The following is a 27,083-nucleotide window of genomic DNA, read 5'->3' as shown; positions in this document are numbered from 1 at the left end:
GCTAGGAGCCTGGAGCCTGCTTCAGATTCTGGGTCTCCCTCTCTCTCTCTGCCCGTCTCCTGCTCATGCTGTCTCTCTCTCTTTCTCTCTCAGAAATAAAGAAACATTAAAAAAAAAAAAAAAAAAAGAAAAGAAATTTGGACTCTACTATTAGTTCTGACCCAGAAGGAGTGTTTCCAAGTTGTGTTTCCTCTGGGGACCCCTTTCTGAGCTCTAAACCAAAGTGATACACGGCTGACTTCTCTAGTTTTCTCCTCAAGGCACGCAGTCAAGGATTTCCTCACTTAGTGGCTATAAATTCAAGTTAGAGGAGACCTAGGGAAGAACCTCCCAGTTGAACCCAACACACAAAGAAGCACTTGGGCCTTCAGAGAGGGGAGGGCAGTGCAGGCGAGCAGTCCTGGCTGCATCCTGTGAGGCTTCCAGAGGAAGCAGTGCGCCTGTGCCCCCTGGGGCTTGCACCCCTCCAGGGCAAGGAACAGACCCACAGTACAGCACATCAGGTCCTTTCCTTCATTTGAGGAGAAAACAGAAACATTAAAATTCTGAAGGAGAGCCACAGTTACCAAGAGAGTCTTTGCTAGGAAATGTTGAACTTGTCTGAGTTCCCACATCACAGCTCTTTCTGGACTGATGATATTCTTTCATTTCTCTTAAAAACTGCATGAGAAAACCTACAAGACACAAAGTGTATGATACAGTTTTGCTGCGTAACTTTTCTCATTCAACCATTGCATCAACCTTGTTTCTATGATCTTGGTTTTTAAACATTCTAGATCTTCTAAGAATAATTTCTTCTTGCAAACGTGACACAAAACCTACGAGCAATAATGAGAAATATTTATCAAACAATGAACGAATTAGAAACCTATATGGCATGAAATGAAGTCAAAAGGCAAGTGATACACTGGAAAAAAATATTTGTGAGGATATGGAGACAGAGAAGTAATTTTCATAATATCAAGGAGCTCTTATAAGTCAGAAAAAAATGGAAAAATTAGACAAAACATGGAGAAAGTTTATGCAAAAAAAAGTGTCAGAAAAACATGTCTAAACCAACAAACACTGCACTATTCATGCAATGCAAACTGCTGCAGCTGCTCTGGAAAACAGTGTGGAGGTTCCTCAAAAAACTAGAAATTAAACTACCCTATGACCCAGCAATTGCACTACTAGGCATTTATCCAAACGATACAAAAATGCTGATTCATAGGGGAACATGCACCCCAATGTTTCTAGCAGCACTATCAACAATAGCCACATTATGCAAAAAGCCTATATGTCCATCAATTGATGAATGGATAAAGAAGACGTGGTGTGTATATCTGTATGTATACGTATATAGTGTATACGAATACACACGTGTATGTACATATGTATGTATGTGGTGTATGTATAGTGTATGTATACATATACACAATGGAATATGACTTGGTGATCAAAAAGAATGAAATCTTGACATTTACAACAACCTGGATGAAACTAGAGTGTATTATGCTAAGCAAAATAAGCAGTCAGAGAAAGACAAATATATAATTTCACTCATGTGGAATTTAAGAAACAAAACAGATGAACACAGGGGAAGGGAAGGAGAAAGAAGATAAAAACAGTTTTTTTTTTTAAAGTTTATTTTGAGAGAGTGGGGCAGGGGCACAGAGAGGTGACAGAAAGAATCCCCAGCAGGCCATGCACTATCACTGTGAACCCAGATGTGGCACTCGAATTCACAAACTGTGAAATTATAACCTTAGCTGAAACCAAGAATCAGATGCTTAACCAACCAAACAAGTGGTCCTAAGGCCACCCAGGAGTCCCAAGACTTTTTTTTTTTAACATTTATTTTTGAGAAAGAGAGACATGGCACAAGTGGGGTGAGGGGCAGAGAGAGGAAAACAGAATCCCAAGGAGGCTCTGCACTGTCAGCACAGAGCCCAACGTGGGGCTGAGTCCCACGACAGTGAGATCCCAACCTTAGCCAAAATCCAGAGTTGACGCTTAACCGAATGAGCCACCCAAGTGCCCCACAATAAGAGACTCTTAAAGACAGACAAATGAATGTTGCTGGAGGGGAGGTGAGTGGGGGGAATGGACTAAATGGGGGATGGGCATTTAGGAAGGTACTTGTTGTGATGAGCACTAGGTGATGTATATAAGTGATGAATCACTGGGTTCCACTCCTGAAATCAATACTACACTGTATGTTAACTAACTTCAATTTAATAAATAAATTAAAAAAAAAAAAGACCATATATAAAACACAACTAGCATCATACTCAGTGGTAAAACACTTAGAACTTCTCCTCTAAGATCAGGAAAAACAAGTATGTCCCTCTCATCCCTTTTATTCTACATAGTACTGGAAGTCCTTGCCACAGCCACTGGACAAAAAAACATCCAAATTGGTAAGAATGAAGTAAAACCATCACTATTTGCAGATGACATGATAGCATAATATAGAGAAAACTCCAACGATTCCACCAAAAAAACACTAGCACTGATAAATGAATTCAGTAAAGTCACACAATACAAAAGTAATATACAGAAATCTGTTGCATTCCTATATAGGAACATCATATAAGAATACATAGTGAAGTAGCAATAAAAGAGTGCCATTTATCATTGCACCAAAAAAAAAAAACAAAAACAAAAACAAAAAAACCTAGAAATAAACTTAACCAAGGAGCTGAAAGACCTATACTATGAAAACTCTAAACTACTGATGAAAGAAACTGAGTATAACAAAAAAGAAAATGTTCTGTGCTTATGGACTGAGAGAACCAGTATTGTTAACATGTCCATGCTACCCAAAGCAATCTACAGACTCAATGCAATCTCGATTAAAATATCAAAAGCATTTTTCACAGAACTAGAATAATACTAAAATTTGTATGGAACCACAAGAGATCTCCAAAGAGCCAAAACAACCTTCAGGAAGAAGAACAAAGCTGGAGGTATCACAATTCCTGATTGCAAGATGTATTACAAAGCTGTAGTAATCAAAACAGTAAGGTATGGCATGACAACAGGCATGCAGATGAATGGAACAGAATAGAGAGCCCAGAAATAAACCCACTCGTACATGGTCAATCTAAAACACAGGAGGCAAGAATATACAACAGGAGGATAAAGTAGTGTCTTCAGCAGATGGTGCTGGGCAAACTGGACTGCTACATGCAAAACAATGAAACTGAGCCACTTTCTTACACCACACACAAAAATAAACTCAAAATGAATAAAGTCCTAAATGTGAGAGCTGAAACCATAAAAATTCCTAGAAAACATAGGCAGAATTATCTTTGACATCAACTGTAGATATGTTTTTCTAGATAGGTCTCCTTAAGCAAAGGAAACAGAAACAACAACAAAAACTGACAGGACTACAAAATAAAGAGCTTCTGCAGAGCAAAGAAAATCATCAACAAAACAAAAAGGCAACCTACTGAATGGCACAAGATATCTGCAAATGATCTATCAAATAAGGGGTTAATATCCAAAATATATAAAGGACTTCTACAATTCAACCCAGAAAACCAATCTGATAAACGAGCAAAGGACCTGAATACACATTTTCCCAAAGATACTCAGATGGCTTAACAGACACATGAAAAGATGTTCAACATTAATGATCATCAGGGAAATGCAAATCAAAACCATAATGAGATATCACCTCCCACCTGTCAGAATGGCTAAAACCAAAACCACAAGAAACTAATGCTGGTGATGATATGGAGAAAAAGAAATCCTCTTGCATGTTGGTAGGAATGCAAACTGGTGCAGCCACTGTGGAAAACAGTATGAAGGCTCCTCAAAAAAATAGGGGTACCTAGGTGGCTCAGTTGATCGAGCGTCTGACTCTTGATTTCAGTTCAGGTCATGTTCTCATAGTTGTTGCATCAACCCTCCCACTGAGCTCCATGCTAGGTATGGAGCCTACATGGGATTCTCTCTCCCTCCGTCCCTCCCCGTTCACATGCACATGCTCTAGCTCTCAAAAAAAAAAAAAAAAATTAAAAATAGAATTACCATATGATCCAGTAATTCCACTACTGGGTAATTATGCAAACAAAACAAAAACACTAGCTTGAAAAGATATATGCACCCCTATGTTTACAGCAGCATTATTTACAATGAGCGAGATATGGAAGCAATGCAAGTGTCTGTCAACAGATGAATGGATAAAGACGTGGTATGTATGTGTGTGTGCATGCATGCACGGACGGACAGACACACACACAGTTGAATTATCACTCAGCCATAAAAAAGAATGAAATTGGGGCACCTGGGTGGCTCAGTCGGTTGAGCGTCCAACTTGAGCTCAGGTCATGATCTCAAAGCTCGTGAGTTCAAACCCTGCGATGGGCTCTGTGCTGACAGCTCAGAGCCTGGAGCCTGCTTCAGATTCTGTGTCCCTCTCTCTCTGCCCCTACCCCACTCACACTCTGTCTTTCTCTCCTTCAAAAGTAAACAAACATTAAAAATAAAATAAAATAAAGAATGAAGTCTTGCCATTTACAATAACACCAATGGAACTACAGGGTATAATGCTAAGCACAATGTCAGAGAAAGACAAATATCATAGCACTTTACTACAGTGGAATTTAAGAAATAAATGGAGAAACAAAGAAAAAAGAGACAGACTTAAATACAGAGAACTGGTGGCTGCCAGAGGGGAGGGGGCAAGGGGATGGATAAAACAGATAAAGGGGATTGAGAGTACAGTTATGATGAGCACTGAGAAATGTATATAATTGTTGAGCCGTTATATGGCTGGTATATTATTTGAAACTAATAGAACACCATATTAATTACACTTGAATGAAAAGTAACAGTATACTCATTCAATGGAATACACAGCAATTAATATGAACAAACCAATGCTAAAATAGTGTGAATCAAGCTCATAATGTTCAGAGAAAGCCATACTCAAAATTATACTGTAAGATTCCATGTATATAAAGTGTAAAAAACAGGCAATAATAATCTATGGGGCCAGACATCAGAATAGCAATAAAGACTGGGTAATAGGGAAAGTGTAATGATTGGGATGGATACAAGGGGAGCTTCTGGGATGCTGGTATTGTTCTAGTTCTTGTGATGGAAAGTACTTCCTGGGTATATCTATTTTTTGTTGGTTAATAAGCTATGCAATTGTAATTTCTGCATCTTGTATTGTTCTATTTCAGTTACCATTTTATTGAAAAATATGGATATACAACAACATAAAGAGGCTAGGGGAGGAATACCAGGCAGTGGGGGGTGGGGGGGTGGGGGTGGGGGCAGGTGGTAAAGCAGAGAGCACACACAGTTAAGTTCTTCATCTTATACTGGTGTGGTTCATGGTGCCCCAAAACAATTACCCTAGTAACAAAGATTCCTGATCACAGACTCCCCCGTAACAGATAAAATAACAAAAATTTAAAACGTTCCAAAGATTACCAAAATGGGACAGACACAGAGTGAGCAAATGCCATTGGAAGAGCGGCACTGATGGACTTGCTGGACACAGGCTTGCCAAAAACCTTATGTTTGTAAATCCTGCAGTATCTGCCAAGTGCAATCGAGTGGAAATGGAAGAAAGTGAAGTTCGCCTACACTGGAAGTGCTGCCAGGGGAATGCGGAAACAGGCACGTGCCAGGGAGAGGTGCCAGGGTTAGCAATGTTCAGATGCACATGCCCCTCAACCTAGTTACTCCGCTTCTGTAAACACACACAGCTATACTTCCACAGGCACACACAGCGGACTCTACCTGCCAACGGCTTCCGATGGCACAACACAGTACAACAATGAAATCTCCATCAATGGGGGTTAAACACATTCTTTGAAAGTAAGAGTCTGAGTCCACAGTTATAAAGATACATTGGTGAATAAAGTAAACTGCAAAACAGTATCTACAATATGATCCCTTTAGGACTAGATGTGTTTTTAATCACATACACAGACTTGCTCATTCACAAACTAAATTCTGGTAAACAAAGTGTTCATTGCAGTTATCAGTGGAAAGGGAGATCAGAGAACATGGCAGCAATTTCCACCTTTCTTTCACTTTACACCTTTCCAAATAGTTTGAAACTTTTTTTAAAACCAGGAGTAGAAATTATTTTAGAAGTTTTTAGTGTTTTGGGGCACCTGGGTGGCCCCACCACTTAAGCATACAACTTCAACTCAGGTTATGATCTTTCAGTTTGTGGGTTCAAGCCCTGCACCAGGCTCTGTGCATCAGCTCAGAGCCTGGAGGCTGCTTCAGATTCTGTGTCTCCCTCTCTCTGTCTGCCCCTCCCCCGCTCATGCTTGGTGGGTGTCTCTCTCATTCTCTCTCAAAAATAAATACACATTAAATAAAAAATTAGAAGCTTTAGTGTCTTAAAACAATTTAAAGACTCTGTTTCTGCATGAATCAAGTTAAAGGCCTCCCCACCCCCTCACCCCTCTTCTGAAGATTTTAAAATCTGGTTTTCACTTCTTCTAAGTAGATGCAAACTCCATTCTTTCACATTCATTGCTTGCAGTTCTTTGGCTCATCCACTGATCTTCTCTTGCCCTTTCTTTCAGTTGGCCTGTTCTCTCCTCACACCCTCCTGCTACTGTTATGCTTAGGCATGTCTGCTCTGCCTCTGGAGACAAGGTAAACACACTACAGGAACTTTCTCAGAGATGCTGCAGTAGATAATCTTTCGAGAGGTGCTCCTCTCCCTCACTCACTGTAACAGGGTCACCACTTCACAGGTCTGTGGGACTTCTCACGGACCCTAACTACTTCCACTTCTTTCTCCCTTCCCCATACACAAACCCCTCTGAAAGGATTGCTCTGATCTCCCCATTTATTCAACTGTTCTAGGTTTGACCCTTGGAGGCTCCTTCACAGTGTCTTTGTTTTTTTTATTAAGCATTTACTTATGTGTAGAATTAGAAGATGCTCCAGGCTCTTCTTGTATATTCTCTGCCCTGGTAGTAGAATCGGCCATTACTCCGGGGAGCCCTGGTTCCTATTATTAAAGAACAGTCCTATTATCATAGAAACCAAATTTTAGTGTTCCACACTGGGCACTAGGTGTGCACATTGCTACTAGGATGTCTTTGCTTCTAGGCCCTCTCAGCCTGCAAAAGGTAAGTGAGTGTTCTACAAACCTGTGCAGATACATCGCTATAGACATCTCTATATATTTTCTGCACATGTATGAAGCTAAACCTGAGTTCACAGTGAGGGGTCTAATAAATTCATTATAGCCTCCTCCCCTACCCAACTGTAAAATTGCACTCTAACAGGGATAAACTTGGTTCTCACCCTCTACTCTCCATTGCATTAGTTGTCCAAATCCAGTATCCATGTACAATGGTTTCAGAGCGGTTAACCAGTACCCCCATGAGAACCAGCTATCACTCCACATGCAGTGTCTATATACAGTTTCATTTGCCTTTAGTCATAGAATCTTCATTTCTTACGTCAGTGAGCTCAGCATTGTTTCTTCCCCATCCCCTCCAGGGGGGTTAGGACAGACCATTTTGTCACTGTCTGCAATCCATCCTGGGGGTACCTGACCTCCTAAATTTGCATACATTAAGCTTCATCCTTTGTGCTAGGAGGTTCTACAGGCTCTGACCATTATTGTATCTGGTTGCTATAGACCCTACCACTGTCATAGGAAACACACTCACCTAAGAAATGTCCTGTGCTTTACCTATTCAACCCTTCCACACACCTCCCATCCCTCTAAATCCCTGGCAAGCACCGATCCAGTCAGCAGTTCCATGCTTTGCCCTTTTTCAGAAAATCATATATATGAAATCATACGATATGTACCCTTCACAGATTGGCCCCTTTCACTAACAATATGCGTTTAAAGGTAACTTATATTTTTGCATGGATTCACAGTGCAAAATACCATCATCAAAATACTCACTAGTATTCCATTGTCTGGATGTACCACAACTTCTTTATTCATCCTCTTGCTCAAGAACATTTTGATTATTCCCAATTTCTGGCAATCATAATCAAGTTGCCACAAACATTCCTATTCGGGGATCTACGTGGACCTAAGTTTTCAAGTCAGTAGGGTAAATACCTAGGAGCATCACTGTTGGATGGGAAGAGTATGCTTAGCTTTGTGAGAAAACACCCATCTGTCAGAGTGGTTATACCATTTCTTAAGATCCCTTCAGGCGCCAAGTTTCCTTCCCACAGAGTTAAGCTACAGATACCCACTATATACCTGAGGCCCATGCTCTCCAGTATGACCACTATTCACATGTGGCTACTGAAATTTAACATTCAGTTTGTTAGCCACACTAGCCACATTTCAAACCTTCAACAGCTACACATGGCTAGCTGTATCAGATGCACAGGGATAATCATGTGCTATCACATCAGATGGCACAAGGATAGCCATTCCCATGACTACAGAAAATTTACATGGAACAGTACTGCCTCGGCATATAGAATACAGGATCACTTACCATACTCAACTTCAGTATGGATGCCCTACTTTGCAGGCATTCTAGAAGGTCTTGTGATCTGATTTACTCATCCTCTGCTGACATCACTTTCAAGAGACTAGGCAATTCAGTCACAGACTAATGGTTGGCAGAAAGTAAATACTGAAACGTTTGTGGAACGCTAAGTTGTAAATTAATGCCCGACTGGGGATGTTAGCAATGCTGGCAACAGACAAAATCCAGGGGCACACCAACACGAAAGGGCCATTACCTAATATTACAGGTTATTTAAAAGACCTAAAGAATATGTATTACAGGCAAGTTACCAGCTGAAGTTCATGCTACAAAGTCTGTAGGCAAGTCCAGCCCACAGTCTGTACCCGTGGCAGTTACAGAATGGCCTCTAGGATGGTTCTTATCAAGGCCAAAACTAAAACAATTTACCAGGCCCATATCAACACTTAATAAAAAATATTTATGTAACACTTATTACTAATCAGTTATTTCACTCTTTAAGCAAATATTAATAATCTTTAAGTTGTACTTTATAGATTTGTACTTTATAAAGGGGGAGATCTAGGATACAAAGATACCTAGAGCCTTAACATTGTTAGTTTGTGTGTGTGGAAATGTTTCCAACAGTGGGTATCTTTACAAAAAGTAACTTTCAAATCATTTGTTGGGTTCTACAGTGGTAGTGGTTTCTTTTTTGAGTATCTAAGAGCAATTAAGATGACTGAAATTTGGAGAAGTGATCTACATTTGTCAAAACAGATGAATCATTTTATTTATTTAAAAGCTTAGGTATCAGAGCACCAGGCTGGCTCAGTTGGTAGGAGTGTCGCACTCCCGATGTCAGGGTTTTAAGTTTGAGCCCCGTGTTAGGCGTACAGATTACTTAAAAAAATAAAATCTTAAAAAAAAAAAAAAAAAAAAGGTAAGGTATTGTCACAGCATAGAAAATCAAATTCAAATTAAATTCCCTACCCTTACCCCTCAAGATTATTACGTTCAGAGTTTTACAGTAAAAACTGTTGCTATTTTCGACATATGTGAAGGCTCCTACCTGTTTTGTTTTCATTATCAAATCCTGAAATCTGTTAAAAGAAAATATTTTACCTTTACTCAACGGTTCAGTTATAATTAACAGACCAAAGCAGGTTATAAAAACAAAACAATCCTACCAGTGATTTGTAGAGACTGGATTCAGGGTTGATTTTGAGGAGTTGTAATATATTTTGTATAGTAAATGCCTTAAGGGAAAAAAATTAAGTAGACAGATTTTTACACTGATGTTTAAATGATAAATTATGATGTCCGTAAAGTATAAGAATAATTCTAACAATGTAAAATTGAAATATTTCCTTATACTACTGATAACAAACATATTCAAGTCACAAGGATAAAATATTTTTCCCAATCACAGAATTAACCTCCAAATATTCATATCAAAGATAATGGGTCTTATAGAAATGGTTAATGCCTTACAGATTACAAACACTCAAATCTGACAAACCAATGAATACATCTGTGAATTCCAGGGTTTATTAAAAATGCAATTTCAATTGCAATAAAGTTTTTAAAATACTACTGCTTCAAAATATAAAGTTTCACTGTCTTTACAATAATGACTAACAAAAGCATATCTAAAATAGTTTTAAACAAACAATTTGGGTAGTTATTCTTAATCTGTATTTCTACTACGATACGTATCATTTACTAGGACTTCCCTCAGAACACTGATATGGTTTTCCTTTAAGGAAAATATTCTGCACAGCATTTTATAATAAAAACCTTTAAGTGTATGAGCAGGATTAAGTATTGTTGGAACAGCTATGTAATTGACTTGTTACTCAGGCAATAAGCAAAATTGTGACATGTAATTAGAAACTTAAGGGTACCCAACTGGCTCAGTCAGTAGAACATGTAATTCTTATTCTTGGGATCATGAGTTCAAGCCCCATGTTAGGCACAGAGCTTACTTTAAACAAAAAACCGTGGCACCTGAGTGGCTCAGTTGATTTAGCATTAGACTTCAACTCATGTCATGATGTCATGCTTCATGCATTCGAGCCCCATGTCAGGCTTTGTGCTCACACCACAGAGCCTGCATGGGATTCTCTGTCTTCCTCTCTCTCTGCTTCCTCCCCTGCCTGTGCTCTCTCTCTCTCAAAAATAAACTTTAAATAAAAAATAACAACAAAAAACAAAAAAACTTAAAAAACTGATACACCAAATAAGAATTCCTAATGTTAATAAAATTTGGTCATTAATGAATACAGCATATTTAAATTTTCTGATACTAATACTGTACTTATTTTGTTCAAACCTCTGAATATAAACTTTTGGACAATTATAAACAAGGTAAAGAGTAAAAACACAGAGAAAACACCAAGAGTCAAACTATGGACTTCAGCAGAGAAGATGTGACCATGTAGGTCCTGTTGCGGAAATGTATGTAATAAAATATGTCACTAGTAGGGGAGGCTGTGCAGGTGTGGAAGCAGGGAGCACATGGGGTATTTTCCTTTCTGCTCAATTTTGCTCTGAACCTCAACCACTCTAAAAAATTAGTCTATTAAAAAAAGATAGGCAGATTGCTTAAAATAATCAAGCATGACTAGATTTCTCTACCATTCCCATTGAACAGAAAGTAATTAGGAAAGTGGTAAAAATAGGTGTTTTAGTATTTGAGCATTGCACAGGTTTTTAAAAATGATTGTATCCTTCACTACTCTAGTGTAATCCCAGGGAACATAAATATCTGAAGAGACTCTAACTTAGTAAAAAGAGCACACTTCAGAGATCTAGGTTTACTGCCCTTCATCTATATTTACAAATCATGTGACCTTGAGCAAAATATGTCACCTCTGCAGAGGATGGTTCCTCCTCCGCAATGCAGAGGACACCAGCTGTGTCGCCAGTTTGGTGACAAGCTTTCAACAGTCAATGTAAATGGCAACTCTGCATCTTAGCAGACTACATGGATTGGGAAACTAATTCTAGCTCCAAAACATTTAGTGACTCTGCACATCATGATTTTACCCAAGACTAATGGAGCCTCCATGGAATTGGTAACAATAAACCATCAAGTTTAATACTCCTTTGTTCCATTACAGAACAAACATAGGATGGGAACTCAAAGATGAAGGAGAAATGGACCTAGCTAGCTAAGGAACACTCAGCTATTATGCAGCACTTATTATTACCTAGAAAGAAGCTGTTAACAGAAAACTCAAAAACACAAGAGTAAACACTTTACCTTTTCTTTGGCCAAATGAGTTTCCAGAAAGAAAACAGAAAGTGAATACTCATAGCCACAGCTCTTCATGTGATCTGCCACTAGAGCGTTGGAAACACCTGTTAGAGCGGCACTCCCTTCCACTGTAACAGACGGGGGTTGCAGCTCTCCGTTCAAGACAGGGTGCATCAATTCATGAATCAGCTGCTTCCGGAGTTGTGTCTAGCTCAAACAACCAAAACCAAACAGGAGGGAAAACGTTTTCAGCAGAATTGCTCCACTGGAGGTAGGATTCACCCATGAATTAGAATCCTCATTTCCAGAACAGTTCTAGGTCCAGGACCCAAAGTCAGGAACCTTCCCCTATACGCGGTCTTATCCTGTGACACAAGTAGCCCATGGGGTTCTGGAAAAAGAAACTTGTTTTCACCAGCTTCCGAGCTAAACTGGTGGTTAGCCGGAACACAGGCAGATTCTAACTTCACTTCCCCAGGAGCCCATCTCAGTTTTTAATCAGAATATCAAGTAGAGGAGACAATTCTGCCCATTTCTCACCTCTCTGTGAACTGTTGGAGGGTCTGAAGTGGAATTCCCAAAAGGGAAATCACATATGCAAGAGAAAGGAGTAAACCCAAAAACTTTTTAAGATGTACTTTCACATACAGTATTTACATCTCAAGACACTGAAGTACAGTAATTTTCTCACATTTTCTAAGCAAGAAAATTATGGTTCAAAGTAGTTCATTTTCTCAAGGTTTTAACACTAACATTATTTATTTGGGTTTTAACAAAATTCCCTAAATTATTCAGACTACTGGGTGTTTACTGGGTGATATTCTGCATATCATCTGGAAACACACAATTGGGCTGAGTTTAAAAGTACGGTGCCTAGGGGCACCTGGGTGGCTCAGTCAGTTGGGCATCTGACATCAGCTCAGGTCATGATCTCACAGTTCATGGGTTTGAGCCCCATGTCGGGCTCTGTGCTGACAGCTCAGAGCCTGGAGCCTGTTTTGGATTCTGTGTCTCCCTGTCTCTCTGCCCCTCTCCCCACCCTGTCTCAAAAATAAATAAATATTAAAAGAAAAGAGTATACCACATAGACTCATGGGGTTCAGCACGAAGTATTATCTAATGAATTCATATTAACAGAATACAAGAAACAAACAGAGTACTTGTACTTCTTTTATCCTTCAGCTCGAGGGTAGAGCAGTAAATCATTACCAGTACAGAACAGGACTATAGAAGTCCCACCATAAAACAAGACATTTATACTCAACAGAATATACATGCCCTGCCTCATCTAGTACAACTCAGTAATGGAGACAAAACGAGAGAAATTATAGCATTCTCCACCAGTAAAATTTAGAGGTGATTTAATTAGATTTATAACATACTGAATAACATATTTAGATCCGACTTACTCTGATGTTTGCTCCCTAGTCTAGCTTGTGAGATACAAGTTTTGACAAAAAGATCAAACCACCAGTTTAATATATTGATTTGCATGTATACTCTAAGTAGAAGTTCTATTAACGGTGAACAAAAACTGAATTTCCTATTTCTCAGAGAAATGAAAGCATACATCCACATAAAAACTTGTAAATATTAGTAGCAACTTTATTAATTACAGTCCCAAACTGCAAACAATCCAAAGTCCACCACTGGGTGAATGGATTAAAAGGAAACATAAACGTCAAAACATAGAGAACTTCCAAAAACACACTGAGTGAAAGCGATATAAAAGATGGCCCCATGTATACACAGTTGTTGCAAACCATCCTGACAGAGCAGATTAGCAGTCACCTGGGGATCAGAGGTGGAAGGAAGGATTGCACTGCAGAGGGAAATGAAATTTTTAGGACGATGGAACCGTAATAACGTATCTCGGTTGTAGGGTGGTTTCATAGATGTTATGTATTCTTTCCAAACTCATTAAGCTGTAAATTTTTAGTAACTGTCATTTATTCTACATAAAAGTATGTCATAATAAAATTGATTTAAAAATTGAAAAAAAATAGGTCCAGCTTAAGAAAATGATTTAGGGTAAAATTTAGAGAAGGGACAGAAGGAGAAAGTAAAATAAGGGTAGAAAAAAAAAAGAAAGGGCATTACAACAAACACAAAAGGATGCCATCCAGCACTTGCCGGAAGGAATCACAAAACTGGCTGGGGGCTCTCCAGCAGCCAATGCCAAGAGGAAAATCCATTCAGAATTAATGTTCCTACAAAACAAGTAGATACAATTATTGTGAAGAGACTTGTGAATCCTCCATTCATCTCTCTTAGAAGTTAACAGAGTAGACTCAAAGTAAGGAAAAAGATTTGATAATCTCTAAGAGATCTGACTTTGTACTTCATTGCAAATACAATTTCTTTTCAAACACCTAAATGGAATGTGAATTAGGCCACTAAAAAATTCAAAGGATTTTAAGAATTAAAACCCACTCAGGCCACAGTCATTGAACTGAGAAAATAAAAATGAGCTCAAATTTAGGAAGTAAAAATCTGTCTTGCCATTGGTTAGGCTGGAATAACAGAACCAAAAGCCAGCTGCAAGAAAAGAAACACTATTTCTCCAGCAGATACACTACATTTGTAAAGTGAACAAGGCTAGCATAATCCTGATACCAATCCCAAACCAGGACAGCTTAAAAAGGGTAAGGATAGATCAGTATCAATTGTAACTGCAAATATGAAATAAAACACCCTCAAATTGAATCCAGAAGTACACTAAACGAAAATATGCCATAGCCAGAAATCCAAGGACCATTCCACATTAGAAAGCATATTAATGCCTTGTATACAACAATTAATTCCAAGTGGGTTAAAGATTTAACTGTAAAAAAATAAATAAAGCCTTTTAAAAAACTTAATGAAAAGTGAATATTCATTCTTTTAATGGAGAAGAACTGAGAACAATCAGCAAAAAAAATTTATCAATAGATTTGGCCACATTTAAAAATATAACATTAGGATTTTTAGAACCAGATTAAACTTGAACACCGAGATAAAGTATCACTGCAAAAATCGAACAGAGGTTGTTTCTACTAAAAGACCTCTAATTCATTAAGAAAACATCGCTGGGGGGGGGGGGGGGGTGGTGGGCAAGGAACATGAGTTGCCAACTCACAGAAAACACATGAATACCCAGAAATATGTGCAACCTCATTAACAATCAAAAGAATATTAAAATAAGGATTTTCTGGGGCGCTTTGGTGGCTCAGGCGATTGGGCGTCTGACTCTGGTTCAGGTCATGATCTTCCTTTCCCAGGTTTGAGCCCCAAGTCGGGCTCTGTGCTGAAGGCTCAGAGCCTGGAGCCTGTTTTGGATTCTGTTTCCCTCTCTTTCTGCCCCCCTCCCGCTGATGTTCTTTCTCTCAAAAATAAATATACGTTAAAAAAAGTTTTTAAGAAATAGGGTTTTCTAATGCTTAAAAAATGTCATAACATTGGAGAGCTAAGCATTATCAAATTGCTGGTGGAATATATACTATTACAATCTTTCTAGAGCAAGACCGATATACCAAGAGCCTTAAAAACAGTCATGCTTTTGGGTCAGTAATGCCACTTAACCTATCTTAGGCAAAAAATGAGACATAAAATTGAAGGAATGTGTATAGACCTGGGTATAATGTAAATCTTCAACAGGGGCCTACTATTGTTACACATTCACAGACAAGCCTGGTGTCACTGAAAATAAGGATTTCAGGGACTTTAAAGGATACAGAAATATGTTCACCGTATGATATTGAAAGGGAGGGGTGCCTAGCTGGCTCAATCAGAGGGTGAGACTCTGGTTTGTGGGTCTGAACCCTGCATGGGATATAGAGATTACTTAAAAATAAAATCTTAAAAGAAAAAAAAAGATACACAATTGCGAATTAGTTGTTGTACTACAGATGACATTTCTCCATGTCCTTTTTTTTTCTCCATGTTTTTTTTTTTAATTTTTCAGATGAAAGGTTTAAATTACCAAAACAAAGAGGGAGGAAATTTTTTAAAAAGATCACTTTTCCTTAATTTGACATTTTAAATATAAAATATACTTTTGAAATGTACACAATAATTAAAACATGAGCTAATCCTACTCCTTGCTGTTCATACAATGTGTACTAATATTTTCTGCCCAAATATTGATGCATTTCAATCCATTTTAAGGAAGAAATTTCTTATTCCCCAAATTATTCTATGGTAAGGAGTACACTTAATGTTTCCTGTAGAATGCCAAATCCCTCATTCAAAAGGGAGTACTATTACAAAACCACTTAGTCATTCAGGACTTGCAAGCTAGATTTATAAACCAAGTCCAACTTTACCAAAATGTGTTCATTTTATAAAGTTACCCGTACTACCTTAATATCAGTCTGGTAAACCTATTATTTGAATATGCTCTTTTAACACGACTCAAACTCTAAACTATTTTCAAGACTTCTGTTCCAGAACAAAGAGTTTTACAGGAGCAGAAAAATGTAACTCACCAATACAATCTATGTCCTATTTTTAAAACCCAAGATCTGGATGTATTTAAATGGGAACTACCTGCTACAGATTACACTTGGAAAAGTTATGTGACAGACACCTAAAAGGGATACCTTGAGCGTATCCAGTATACCCCGATCCTTAAACATCTGGTATAGCTTTTTTCGCAGTTCATCCTGACTCAACACGTCAGATGTGGGGGGCATGGCGAACTGGAAGAAAGAAAGGTTATGGGTTATCTGGCGTACGAATTTCTGAGAACAGACAAGTGGCCTCCCGGAAAATCCTAAGAGGACAAGCGGGTAGGAGGGGGAAAGAAAGGAGCTATAAGGAAAGCAAACAAGAGACCCCTTTTCCGCCGGTCCCGAGGAGGAGGCAGTGTATGTACCTGAGACATCAGGTGCGGGCTTCGCCCGAACCCCCGCCCCTCCGCCCGTGATGTCCCGGCCGAGTTGACAGCCAGCCCCAGCTGCAGGCTCAGGACGAGGGGAATCCCTGCCTTCTGAGCCCATTCCCTGCCTGGAGGGGGCAGTCGAGAACAAGACAGCTGAACTTTTTACTTTGCTTTCGACTCTAAACCAGCAGAGACGCACTTCCTCTCTCTCCGGTTCTCACGGGTGGGCGGGGTCGCGGATCACGCGTGACTTTCCCACGCAACTGGAGGGCGGGGGCCGGTACTGAGGCTACGAGAGAAAACAAGGTACGACAGGAGTTCGTGGAGCCCAGCGCTGATCCCACCCTTCCCGGACGCCGCCAGACCAAACGGCAGTTACCCAGAGAGTCAAGGCGCAAGCATTTTACCGCGCGCTCCTCTGCCCGGAAGCTACTCCGACTTCTCGTGAGATCTCAGCGGCGAGTCTCGCGAGGATTTCCCAGAGCGTTCCCAAAGATGCTGCAGAGCACTGACGGGTCTGTAGAGGGAGCTGAGATGGTGTTTCCGTAGTCGGCTTCGCCGGGTGGGTAGGAGATGGAGCAGGTAGGGGCGGGAGCTCCAAAGGACATTTCGGGTCACGCGTGACGCGGGTCTTGGCCCAGTGTCTCCACTCCGCGGGGGGGCATCCGGGCTCGATCTGGTCAGCCCCGGGTCGGCTGAGCTTATCACAGGCCACCCGGCCAGGGCATATCGCGTTTAGGCCGGCAGGCGTCGGCCAGCTCAGGAGCTTGGCTTTGTCTTGCCTTTCACTAAATTCATTCAGCTAACCGGGTTTTGTTTTGTTGTTAACGATACGGTTGTCATTTGGAGCTAGAAAATTAATCGTGGGCACTGTCCTGTGAAAGGAAGAGTTTAGTCCTTTCACCGGCAGCCTGGTATCTCTATTTTAATTGTTAGGAATTGCTCAGTAATATTGACCCAAAGGAGTTTCTACGTGACCTCAAAGGAGCAGCCCAAGGCTCGGCTCTGGAGCGATTTGGAAGGTCTGTCTAGTCCAGAGTTAAGTACGTGGCACTCAAGTAGGGTACTGCCCTTTCCCAAACCCACAGAAGATATGGATAATTGATTACAGCTGTCTCTCCTGCTAGAGCTTTCTTGTCTCCATGTTAAATCAGCACCAGGTCCTGGCAGTCACTACTGGTTAATGAGAACCAGCTCACCAATAGTGACCCATTTGCCATCCCTAGTCGAATCTCTTTTCTTTTAGATAGCATGCATTATATTTGATGGTAAGATCCTGCTGTTTCTCACTCCCCACTCCCAGAAAGTTCTTCCCCTCCCCACCTCAGCTTAAATATCCTTAGTTCCTTCACTAGCTCTTTTTTCCAGAGCATTTCCTTCCAACACAGTTCAGAAATATTTTTATTTCTTCTTTTATTTATTTATTTATTATTTATTTACTTATTTTCTTATTTATTTATGGAGAGAGAATCCCTAGCAGGCTCCACACTGTCAGCACAGACACTGATGTGGGGCTCGAACCCATGAAACCATGAGATCATGACGTGAGCCAAAATCAAAAGTTGGAGGTTTAGCCGACTGGGCCACCTGGCAGCCTCTAAAAAAATTTTTTAATTAAAAAAATCATGCTCTTTGGGGCACCAGGGTAGCAGGTTATCATCCCAGAGTCATGAGGTGGAGCCCCACACGAGAGGTCAGGCTCTGCACAGGGCAAGTAGCCTGCTTAAGATTCTCTCTGTGCCCTTCCCCTGTGCGCAGGCACATTCTCAAAAAAAAAAAAAAAAAAAAAGGTTGAAAATCATGCTCTTTGAGAAAATTGGTGTTCAGCAGATCTATGTCTTCTGTTATTATGTGCCAGGTGACCTTTCTCCCTGTTTTTTCCTGATTGTAGTGTAAGGTGGCATTTGTTTTTCTTCTTTGACACATTTCCATTCATTTTGCACTTTTGCACTTCTAATGCTAGCCTCACAGATTTGTGGTTTCATTTTTATGTTTATAAAAAAGGGTTGGGGGCCACTAACTAGGAAGGTTTAAATAATCTCTGCACCTAGTGTTGTACTTGAACTCACATCCCTGAGATCAAGAGTTGTTCACTGCTCAACCGAAGCCAGCCAGGCACCCCATTCATGCCCTAGTTCTTACATCATGTATACACCCTCTCTCAGTTCAGGGTGGTCCAGAGCTTTTTGTTATCACTACGTTAATTTTAGTTGTCCGTCTCGAAAGCAGCTCAGGTCACCATAGCCATCAGTGACAGCTGCTGTTTTTACCCCCAGTGAGAGTCCAGTCTCTGGTCATGGAGGGTTTATTCACAAGTGCCTCAACTTCAGCTTCACACAAAGGTGCAATAATCATTTGACCAGACTTCAGTTAAGCCTCTAGGCCATGAAGTCCTCAGCACTAGAACTTTAAGAGGTTCTTTTCTGCATTGAGTCTAGTTAATCCCAGCCTGCCTCTTGTTCTTGTGTTTTAGCTTTACCTGACTCCGTCTCAGCTGTTGCCCCCATCCACGCAGTTCCCCTCTGCAGGCGTGGAGCCCTTAGTATGTGCCAGGCTCTGCTGTAAGCATGAGGGATGTGTGCTGGGAGACAAAAACAGTCTCTGTTCTCTAGATTATCATCCCCAAGTTGCCCCAAGTAGCTTCCCCTTGAGGCACCCCAGTCCACCGGTCTCCCATTCCCCTCCCTTGGGCCTTTCCCACAGTGCTTTGAAAGCTTTGTCCTGTGGTAAACGAACTCCCTTTGTCCTCAGTCTCCCTATAGAGACTTTTTTGCTAGCACTTTGAGCATTTTCTTTTTTCTCATTCCTGCAGGCTTTTCAGCCTTGACATTTGTTTCCTGCTGCCAAACAAATTCTCACCAGTTGAGCGGTTTAAACAACATGAATTTATTCTCTTACAGTTCCGTAGCAGCATAGAAGTCCAGCATAGGCCTCCCTAGGCTGGAATCTAGGTATCCTCAGGGCTGTGCTCCCCTCTGGAGGCTGGCAGGAAGCGTGGCTCTCTTTGTGCTTTCCAACTTCTTGAGGCCGCACGTGTTCCTTGGCTCCTGGCTCTTTCTTCCATCTTCAGCCCCGCCAGCGTGGCGTCTTCATGACCTTCCTTCTGACCTTTCTCGTGGGCCTCTCTTTTCCACTTTTAAAGATCATTGTAGTTATATTGGGTGCACCTGGCTCATCCAGAATCCTTTCCCGATCTTGAAATCAGCTGACGAGTACCCTCAGTTCCACCTGCAGCTTTCATTCCCCTCTGCCCATACATTAGCACCCACAAGTTTTTGAGATTAGGATGTGGAAACCGTGGGGCATGCTGTTCTGACTACCACCGCATGTTCAGAATTGATGTGTTGTTTCATCCCTCATTTTTCCCTTTCTTATTTCCTTTCTTGGCAAATAGACTCATCTTGATATTCTGCTTGATCATCTCAGTCAGGCATTTGGGAACATCCTTGATTCTTGCTGCTTCCTCAGTTCCCCAGTTTAATCCATTGCCAAGTTGTGTGCAGCCTTTACTCCATACCTCGAGACCTAGTCGTCCTTGGAGATGCTTGAAGGGCCCCTGTTTTGGGTGATGGGAAAATCGAGCAGACACCCACACACACACAGGCAGTTGCTTTATTTGTATTACATACTGTAGTTCTAAGTAATACTTGCTTTGTGGATGGAGGGAAGGTGAAAGAGGTTGCAAAGCTTAAAAAAAGTTTCAAATCACTGTTCTAGAGCTACACTGTCCAATACAGTAGCCACTAACCACATGCAGCTATTTAAATTAATTAAATGAAGTTCCAGATTCAGTCTTGCAGACACAGTAGCCACCAGTGGCTACCACATCAGACGGTGCAGATATAGAACATCCACCCTCCCCCACCAGAAACTTGAGTCTATCAGACAGCACAGACTTCTAAAATGCATCTCCCTTTGCCTACCACCTGAACATAATAAGCCTCAAATATTAAAGGAGTAACCTTCCAGTTTTTCCCTGTAGAATCCAGTAGTTAACAGTACTCCTTCAGCTGCTGTGAAATTCTTGGCAGTTCAAGTTCTGCCCAGCGGGACGGTTTGCGACATAACCTTTATGTGGTTATGGTTCCTTCAGTCCCCTTTCCTCACCCTTTACTGACACTCTGCAGGTATAGGAATGAGGCTTAGCTTCCTTCTACGTGTATAGTGTGCTGCTGCTGCTTAAGTGTTCATACTGAAGAAATTAAGCCCTTCCCTTGGCACACTCTAGCCGTGAAACCTATTGCAATTAATGAGATCACTGTCGACTTTGTTAACATTTCCAGCTCCCATCCCCCTACCCCTTGAGAATTTCTTTCTTTTGAGAATCAGTGCTGATTCTCCTGGTTCTACATAGCTTTTATAGCATTACTGCTTGTGTTTGTTACTGTTACTGTTTAGGTCTTTTTGTCATCTTCCCACTAAGACTTTTTCTGTAAAGTGTCAGATGCTGTCTGTCGCACCTGTCCCACTGTGCCATTCTGTTGTCCAAAGGCAGCCTTAGACCATAATGAAAGGATGGACAAGGCTATTTGGCATGCAGGCTTCAGTGTGCCAACTCCTGCCCCATTGAAATCCCATTGACCTCAGTGTGCCAAAAGAATGTTCCATCTGCCTTGTCTTCCAGTCATGGGCCTTCCAAGTCCAGAGGTAAAAGTGCCAGCTGTGCTTTGATTTCCTTAACAAAGGTTGTGCTCATTAGGAAATATGTTTCAGATGTTCTATATGAATGAGCAGAATTCTCAGTGTGGCTCAATTAACCCTAGGCTCTGACATTTGTCCATGAGACTCTACTCTCAGGTAACCAGATTGCTGCTCCATGTGGAGGCCGTGTCAGCACACCTCCCTGTGCATATGCTCCTCCATGTTGTACTAGATCACATTTGCTGAGCATCTCCCATGAGCCAGACATTGTGCCCGATGCTTCACATGCATTAGGTTGTGTAATCCTCAAGGTCTGTTTAAGGGACCTATTATCATCTGTCTCTCCCACCAGGAGGAAACGGACCTTGGGAATTTAAGGACACATTATTATTATTATTTGTGGTCACATTATTAAGTGGCAGAGCTAGACCTGAACCTAGTTTTGTCTGATTCCAAAGACCCTGTGCTAAAAGTACATACAGAAATCCTTCCACCCATCTGTCCGTCTGTGCAGATTTTGGTTGTGCTAAAAGCCACAGAAGCATGGATCCTCCCCTGCAACTGCTTCCCCCCACATTCTCTTCATTTTATTTCTTCAGCAAACCTGTTAACCCTAGTTCTAAGACTTCTTAATATCTCAGATGTCTTTCTTTTTGGATTATGATTTCTTTCATCTTTTCTAGAATATAAAATTGTGTCTTCATTTCTTAATGTTTTTTTAAAGATTTTATTTTTAAGTCATCTCTATACTCAACCTGGGGCTTGAACTCACAACTGCAACATCAGGAGTTGCACACTCCATGGACTGAGCCAGCCAGGGGCCACATGTCTTCCTTTCTTCTGAATAATGCAGGGGGAGGCATATCCTAGGCTCTTGCATTCGCAGACTTAGATTTGTAGCATACATACTTCAGATAAGAGGACAAAATCACCCTTTATTCATTTCTCCCATTGTTAGTGTTAATAATACTGACTGGTCCATTCCAAGTTTGACCCACCTTACTCTGAATATTCCAAACTTTCTGGTCATGAGGATGTTGTTATTATGATTTTGTATTAGAGGTCTTCCAGTTTCCTTATGAAAATTCAAGTAGTGGATTCTACAGGACATATCACAGCATGTAATTTGTATAGTCAGAAAGCCAAATGTCTATGGCAGTATACTGGAAAACATGACAAGCTTAGTGTTCTCTTCTACAATGTCAGGTTTAAGTAAAAAATTGAATTTTAGACTTCTTGTTATACATTTTTGGTTTTCAGTATGAAGTACTAAAAATGTGTGTTATTTTCATTTAATTAGGAGTTTTATATTGAAGACAATGTCTGGAAGCTTTTACTTTGTAATTTTTGGCCACCACGATAATCCAGTTTTTGAAATGGAGTTTTTGTCAGCTGGAAAAGCAGAATCCAAAGTGCATATGGAAACATAAACAATAAAGTGCATATGGAACGTAATAAAATCCAAAGTGCATACGGAACATAAACAATAAAGTGTTGTTATGCTGTTGTAATTGTAAGGGTGTGGTGTGATTTTACAGCAGGGGGGAGATCTGAACAGAGGAGGTAGCTGGAATCCGTCACAGTTAAATGAGGCTTGCTCTGCAGTCCCACAGGGTGATAGAAGCCAGCAAGGGACCATCCTCTGAGTCATTTATTCACCCTTAAATCCAACACACACTTGGCACAGACTAGCAGGATGTCCTGGGTCTCTGCTAGGTCCATTAGTAATCTACATAGTAGATCCATTTACACCTGGGAGGGTTGGAGGACCTTTGCCTCTGTGTCCTCTTGCTGCCTCTGAGACTAGAGCAGTTTTCAGTGACCTTCTGCACCACCTACTGACTGGTGCCCACATGCTGTCCTCCCTGGTGATGCCACCCAACTTCCATGTTGCCAGTAATGCCTCTAAAAAACAAGCTTGGTTCAGGAGGGAACATATTGCCATTCATAGTAAACCTACAGTCTTGAGAATCCCTGTGTCCCTCTCATCTTTCTGTACTCGTCCATGTTGCTAATAAACTGCTGGCAAGTTATGCTGTGTTTCTCCCAAGTTCCAAAATAAGCTTTCATGGCCTTCAAGACAAGAATTGAATTTTGGAATGAATTGTCATGCATAATGTCCAGTGTATGATGCTTTTTTAACTATTTAAATCTTGCCACTAAAATATGTAGAAATTTGTGTTCTCTGTCAGGTGGTTTGTTGCCCCACTATTTTTCCCACATCCATATGAGTGCACTGCTCATTACAACTTCCTGTTGAAGTGTCTCTGTAGCAATGGTTGCCGTGTGGCACTCGGCTGCTTATATAGTTTTGTGGCCTTGTGGTAGGCAGAGCATTTTTCTTTTACATTTTTCTTCTAGTCTCGTGATTGATCATCCATGTAAAGTGACGGAAAACACATCTGTAAGCCAGGCACAAAATAATCTCTTTCTCTAAGGAGTAAATTCGCTTCATCATGGTGATATACTGAGCTGTGCGACAGGGGGAGGGGGGGATTCCAAGGCAACTGGCAGCCCTCCCCCAGCCCAGTCGCAGGAACAGTGTCCACAGCAAGCAGGTAATATTAGGTTGCCTCTCCCAGGTCCCACATAACAGAGCACCACAAACCAGGTGGCCTAGAGTAACAGAAGCTCATGGCCTCACTGGTCTGGAGGCTAGAAGTCTGAGAACAAGGTGTAGGCATGGCCAGCGCCCTCTCAACGTGCTAGGGAAGACCTGTTCCAGGCCTCTCTCCTAGCTTCTGGTAGCTCCTTGGCTTGTAGCAGCAGAACTCTTGTCTTCACATGGCCTTCTCCCTATGTGCTTGTCTGTCTCTAAACCCCCTGAGCTGTCTCTAACCCCACCCCACCCTCCCCACCCCCCACTGACCACATCTGCAGTGACTGCCTTTCCAAATATGGCCCACATTCTGAGGTACTGGGGGTGGGGAGGTTAGGACTTCAGCATAAGAATTCAGTTCATCTCAGAACAGAAATGTTCTTCGAAAAATCTTTTTGGAAATAGAGAATTTCACAGGAGTAAAACTATTCCAGGTTGAGAATTCCCACTCTGCACCATGGTGGGACAGTACCACCTCCTCTGGTGATGCCCACAAAAAGGACACTCCACTCTGACAGGACTGTATTCTGCTGCTGAGACAGGTGACTGCTCGCAGCCAGGATTGAGCATGGCCTCCTGCCTCTCCCAGGTCCCTTGTCAGGTGAGCTCCATTCACCTGAAAAGAGGCCTGTGCTAGGCCTTCAAGAGTGCCACCTCAGCTGTCTCGTGTTCCAGTGCAGCCCTATGTCCCCCAACCCCAGCTGGCCCTGAGACCCATGCCAAGGTCACTTCTCTGTAGCTCTCCTTCACCTCTTCAGCTCCAGCCTACCTAAACTGCTGTTCTTCATCCATAAAAGACACTTAGGTATTTTTTCATGTCTTCTCTAAAAACATGAATGTCTTTAAAATAGAATCTTTTTTGGGGCGCCTGGGTGGCTTGATCGGTTAAGCGTCCGACTTCGGCTCAGGTCATGATCTCACGGTCCGTGAGTTCAAGCCCGCGTCGGGCTCAGGGCTGAAAGCTCAGAGCCTGGAGCCTGTTTCAGATTCTGTGTCTCCCTCTCTCTCTGTCCCTTCCCTGTTCATGCTCTGTCTCTGTCTCAAAAATAAATAAACGTTAAAAAATTTAAAAAATAAAATAAAATAAAATAGAATCTTTCTTTTTTAACTGACTCTTTCTTCACATTCTTCAGTGGTTACTGAATTTGGTAACTTCCTTCTTGCGAAATTAAAAACTTAATCTGTATAGTTTGTTGAGTACATTTTATTTATTAGTTGGCTGTTTCATTTGTTAATTTTTAGATACCAAGTTAAAAATCAGATTGTGATGTGAAAACACTTAAGATCTTTTGTAAATCCCATGACAGAAATAAATGAAGTAAAAGCAGAAAATGCACCCCACCTGCCCCTCAGAAAACTGTGCGTAGAATTTACACAATGAAATGGTGGCGTTCTCAATGCTGTCTGGAAATGTTAATATGCTACTATTCACACTGTCATCTAGGATAATCATCGTCACCTGGACCAGTTCATAGCTCCTGCTGCTCTTGACCTCATAGACAAGAACATGTGGCTGTCGAACAACATGTACTTGAAAACTGGACAAGTTCAATGAGTGGTTTATTTCAACTTTTGTTACTGCAGATCATATCCTTACTTTTTTAACGAAGATCCCTGAAGGTTGGGGTAACAAACCTGAACAACATGGGACCTAGATTCCAGACTATGAGTCTGGGGACTTCAGAGTGTCAGGTGGAAATTGCCATTTAGGGAGTTACTTTTATTTTTTTTTTACCAGGAAAAAACCCGACATTTGTGTAATGGATAATTTTAAAACCAAGTCTCCTATAAAACTGAGATTAATCTGAACCAAAAGGTTGATTTTACTTTATTTTGTACTTATTTTCTAATTTTAAAAATTTATGTTTTCTTTAAGATAAAACTAACCTAACTTCAGACCCAAGTTATTATTTTTCCATCACAAAATACAATGCATGTGACTAAGTGGAAGGATATCCTTTCAGCTGAGTATTTTTTATTTCTAAGATTATTAATTATGGTATGTTCTATTACTTTTCAAATCTGATTGTAGAAAGGGATTGCAACGGTGACTGGAAACTGGCCTTTTGCGGTACCTCCTTGACATAATGTGGTTTTCATCTCAGACTAGCTCTGCCCCTGTCAGAGGTAGTCCTGGTAACTTCCCCATCGAGCACATCTTCCCTGACAGGCTAATATGTACAGGAGAGGACTTGTTATTTTTAAATTGGTTTCATTTTCCCCCTTTTGGCACATAGTGTTGATTTCATTAGAGAACCCTAAAAAGAGAAGAAAGCAGGTTACATAGGGAAATTTATTCATAATTTTAGTCTAAAATGTTCTCCATCTTCTTTACAAGTAAGTTACAATGCAATGACTATAGATCATAAACTGTTGGAAAGTTTACCAAACAGTCGCTCAAGGAGAGTGATGCCACTTGTATTTCTTGAGCCTTAATTAAAAAAAATAAAATACTAATAAGACGTTGGTGGTTAAACTGCACTGCTACCAGTATGTTCCTAGTAATTTAAATGTTCTATACTTCAACAGGATTTTTTTGCATATTAGCACCATTAATATTCCTAGTCAGAAATAGCAAATAAGAATATTTAGCCCTCTTAATAAAGATGGACAACATCAAGTGAATTAAGCTATAAAAACTGGTTAACTCCTTTTCCTTATTAGTGATTCCATTTAACAATTTTTTCACCTATATTATGATATACTCATTACACTCTTTGAGAAACTGATCACTTAGCCACGTGTCAAAGTTTTAAAAACTGATGGTTAAAAAAATTACTGCATAAGAGTAACCTAATAGCATTGTGGTATAACTTCTTTTTTTTTAACTGTGAGCATATGGTAGATTTTAGTTTCATGGCCAAAGGGCCTTACTGATTAATCCATATATTTATAATGAATGTGAGAAGATCAGTATTTCAGACGCAGGGTGAATCCTGAAAGTTTGTTTAGGTTATATAGGCAACACTTATCGTACCACCGTTAGCTTGCCATAATTACTTCTCAAAACTAAAACCCAAAGACAAAAATTTCCTCAAGGGCACATTACTGTTTAACAATGGAACATTTTCATGCAGCTTAAAAACGTGATCTTTAGACTTTTGTTTTGGATGTCTTTGATGATTTAATATAAAACATTAAAATGATTTCCTTCTAGAGATTGATGATTCATCAGACTTTTTACTTTGACAAGCTTAACAATACCTTCTTTCCTAGTTCACAATGAATCCATCTTTTGAAACCCATTTTCCTATTTAATCAAGTGCATTTGACAGAAAAGTTCAGTTTCTTGGG

General features: G+C 40.5%; 1 protein-coding gene and 1 pseudogene across 1 annotated transcript in view; one reads left to right on the top strand and one right to left on the bottom strand.

Moving 5' to 3' along the window:
• OFD1 (OFD1 centriole and centriolar satellite protein) overlaps positions 1 to 16,667 on the bottom strand; it is a 33,154-nt gene extending 16,487 nt beyond the window's left edge. Inside the window, 7 exon segments of the mRNA XM_042926578.1 lie at positions 567 to 674; positions 9,499 to 9,529; positions 9,617 to 9,685; positions 11,695 to 11,895; positions 16,269 to 16,367; positions 16,544 to 16,586; positions 16,588 to 16,667. Coding sequence (XP_042782512.1) covers positions 567 to 674; positions 9,499 to 9,529; positions 9,617 to 9,685; positions 11,695 to 11,895; positions 16,269 to 16,367; positions 16,544 to 16,586; positions 16,588 to 16,667 — 631 coding nt within the window.
• A 425-nt stretch (positions 16,668 to 17,092) lies between these two features.
• LOC122212656 lies at positions 17,093 to 26,870 on the top strand (annotated as a pseudogene).
• Positions 26,871 to 27,083: the final 213 nt, after the last annotated feature.

The sequence above is a fragment of the Panthera leo genome, chromosome Y (assembly GCF_018350215.1).
Source record: "Panthera leo isolate Ple1 chromosome Y, P.leo_Ple1_pat1.1, whole genome shotgun sequence".
In the NCBI taxonomy this organism is placed as follows: domain Eukaryota; kingdom Metazoa; phylum Chordata; class Mammalia; order Carnivora; family Felidae; genus Panthera; species Panthera leo.
The sequence above is the reverse complement of the archived record's forward strand: the minus strand, read 5'-3'. Positions and strand labels throughout refer to the sequence as shown.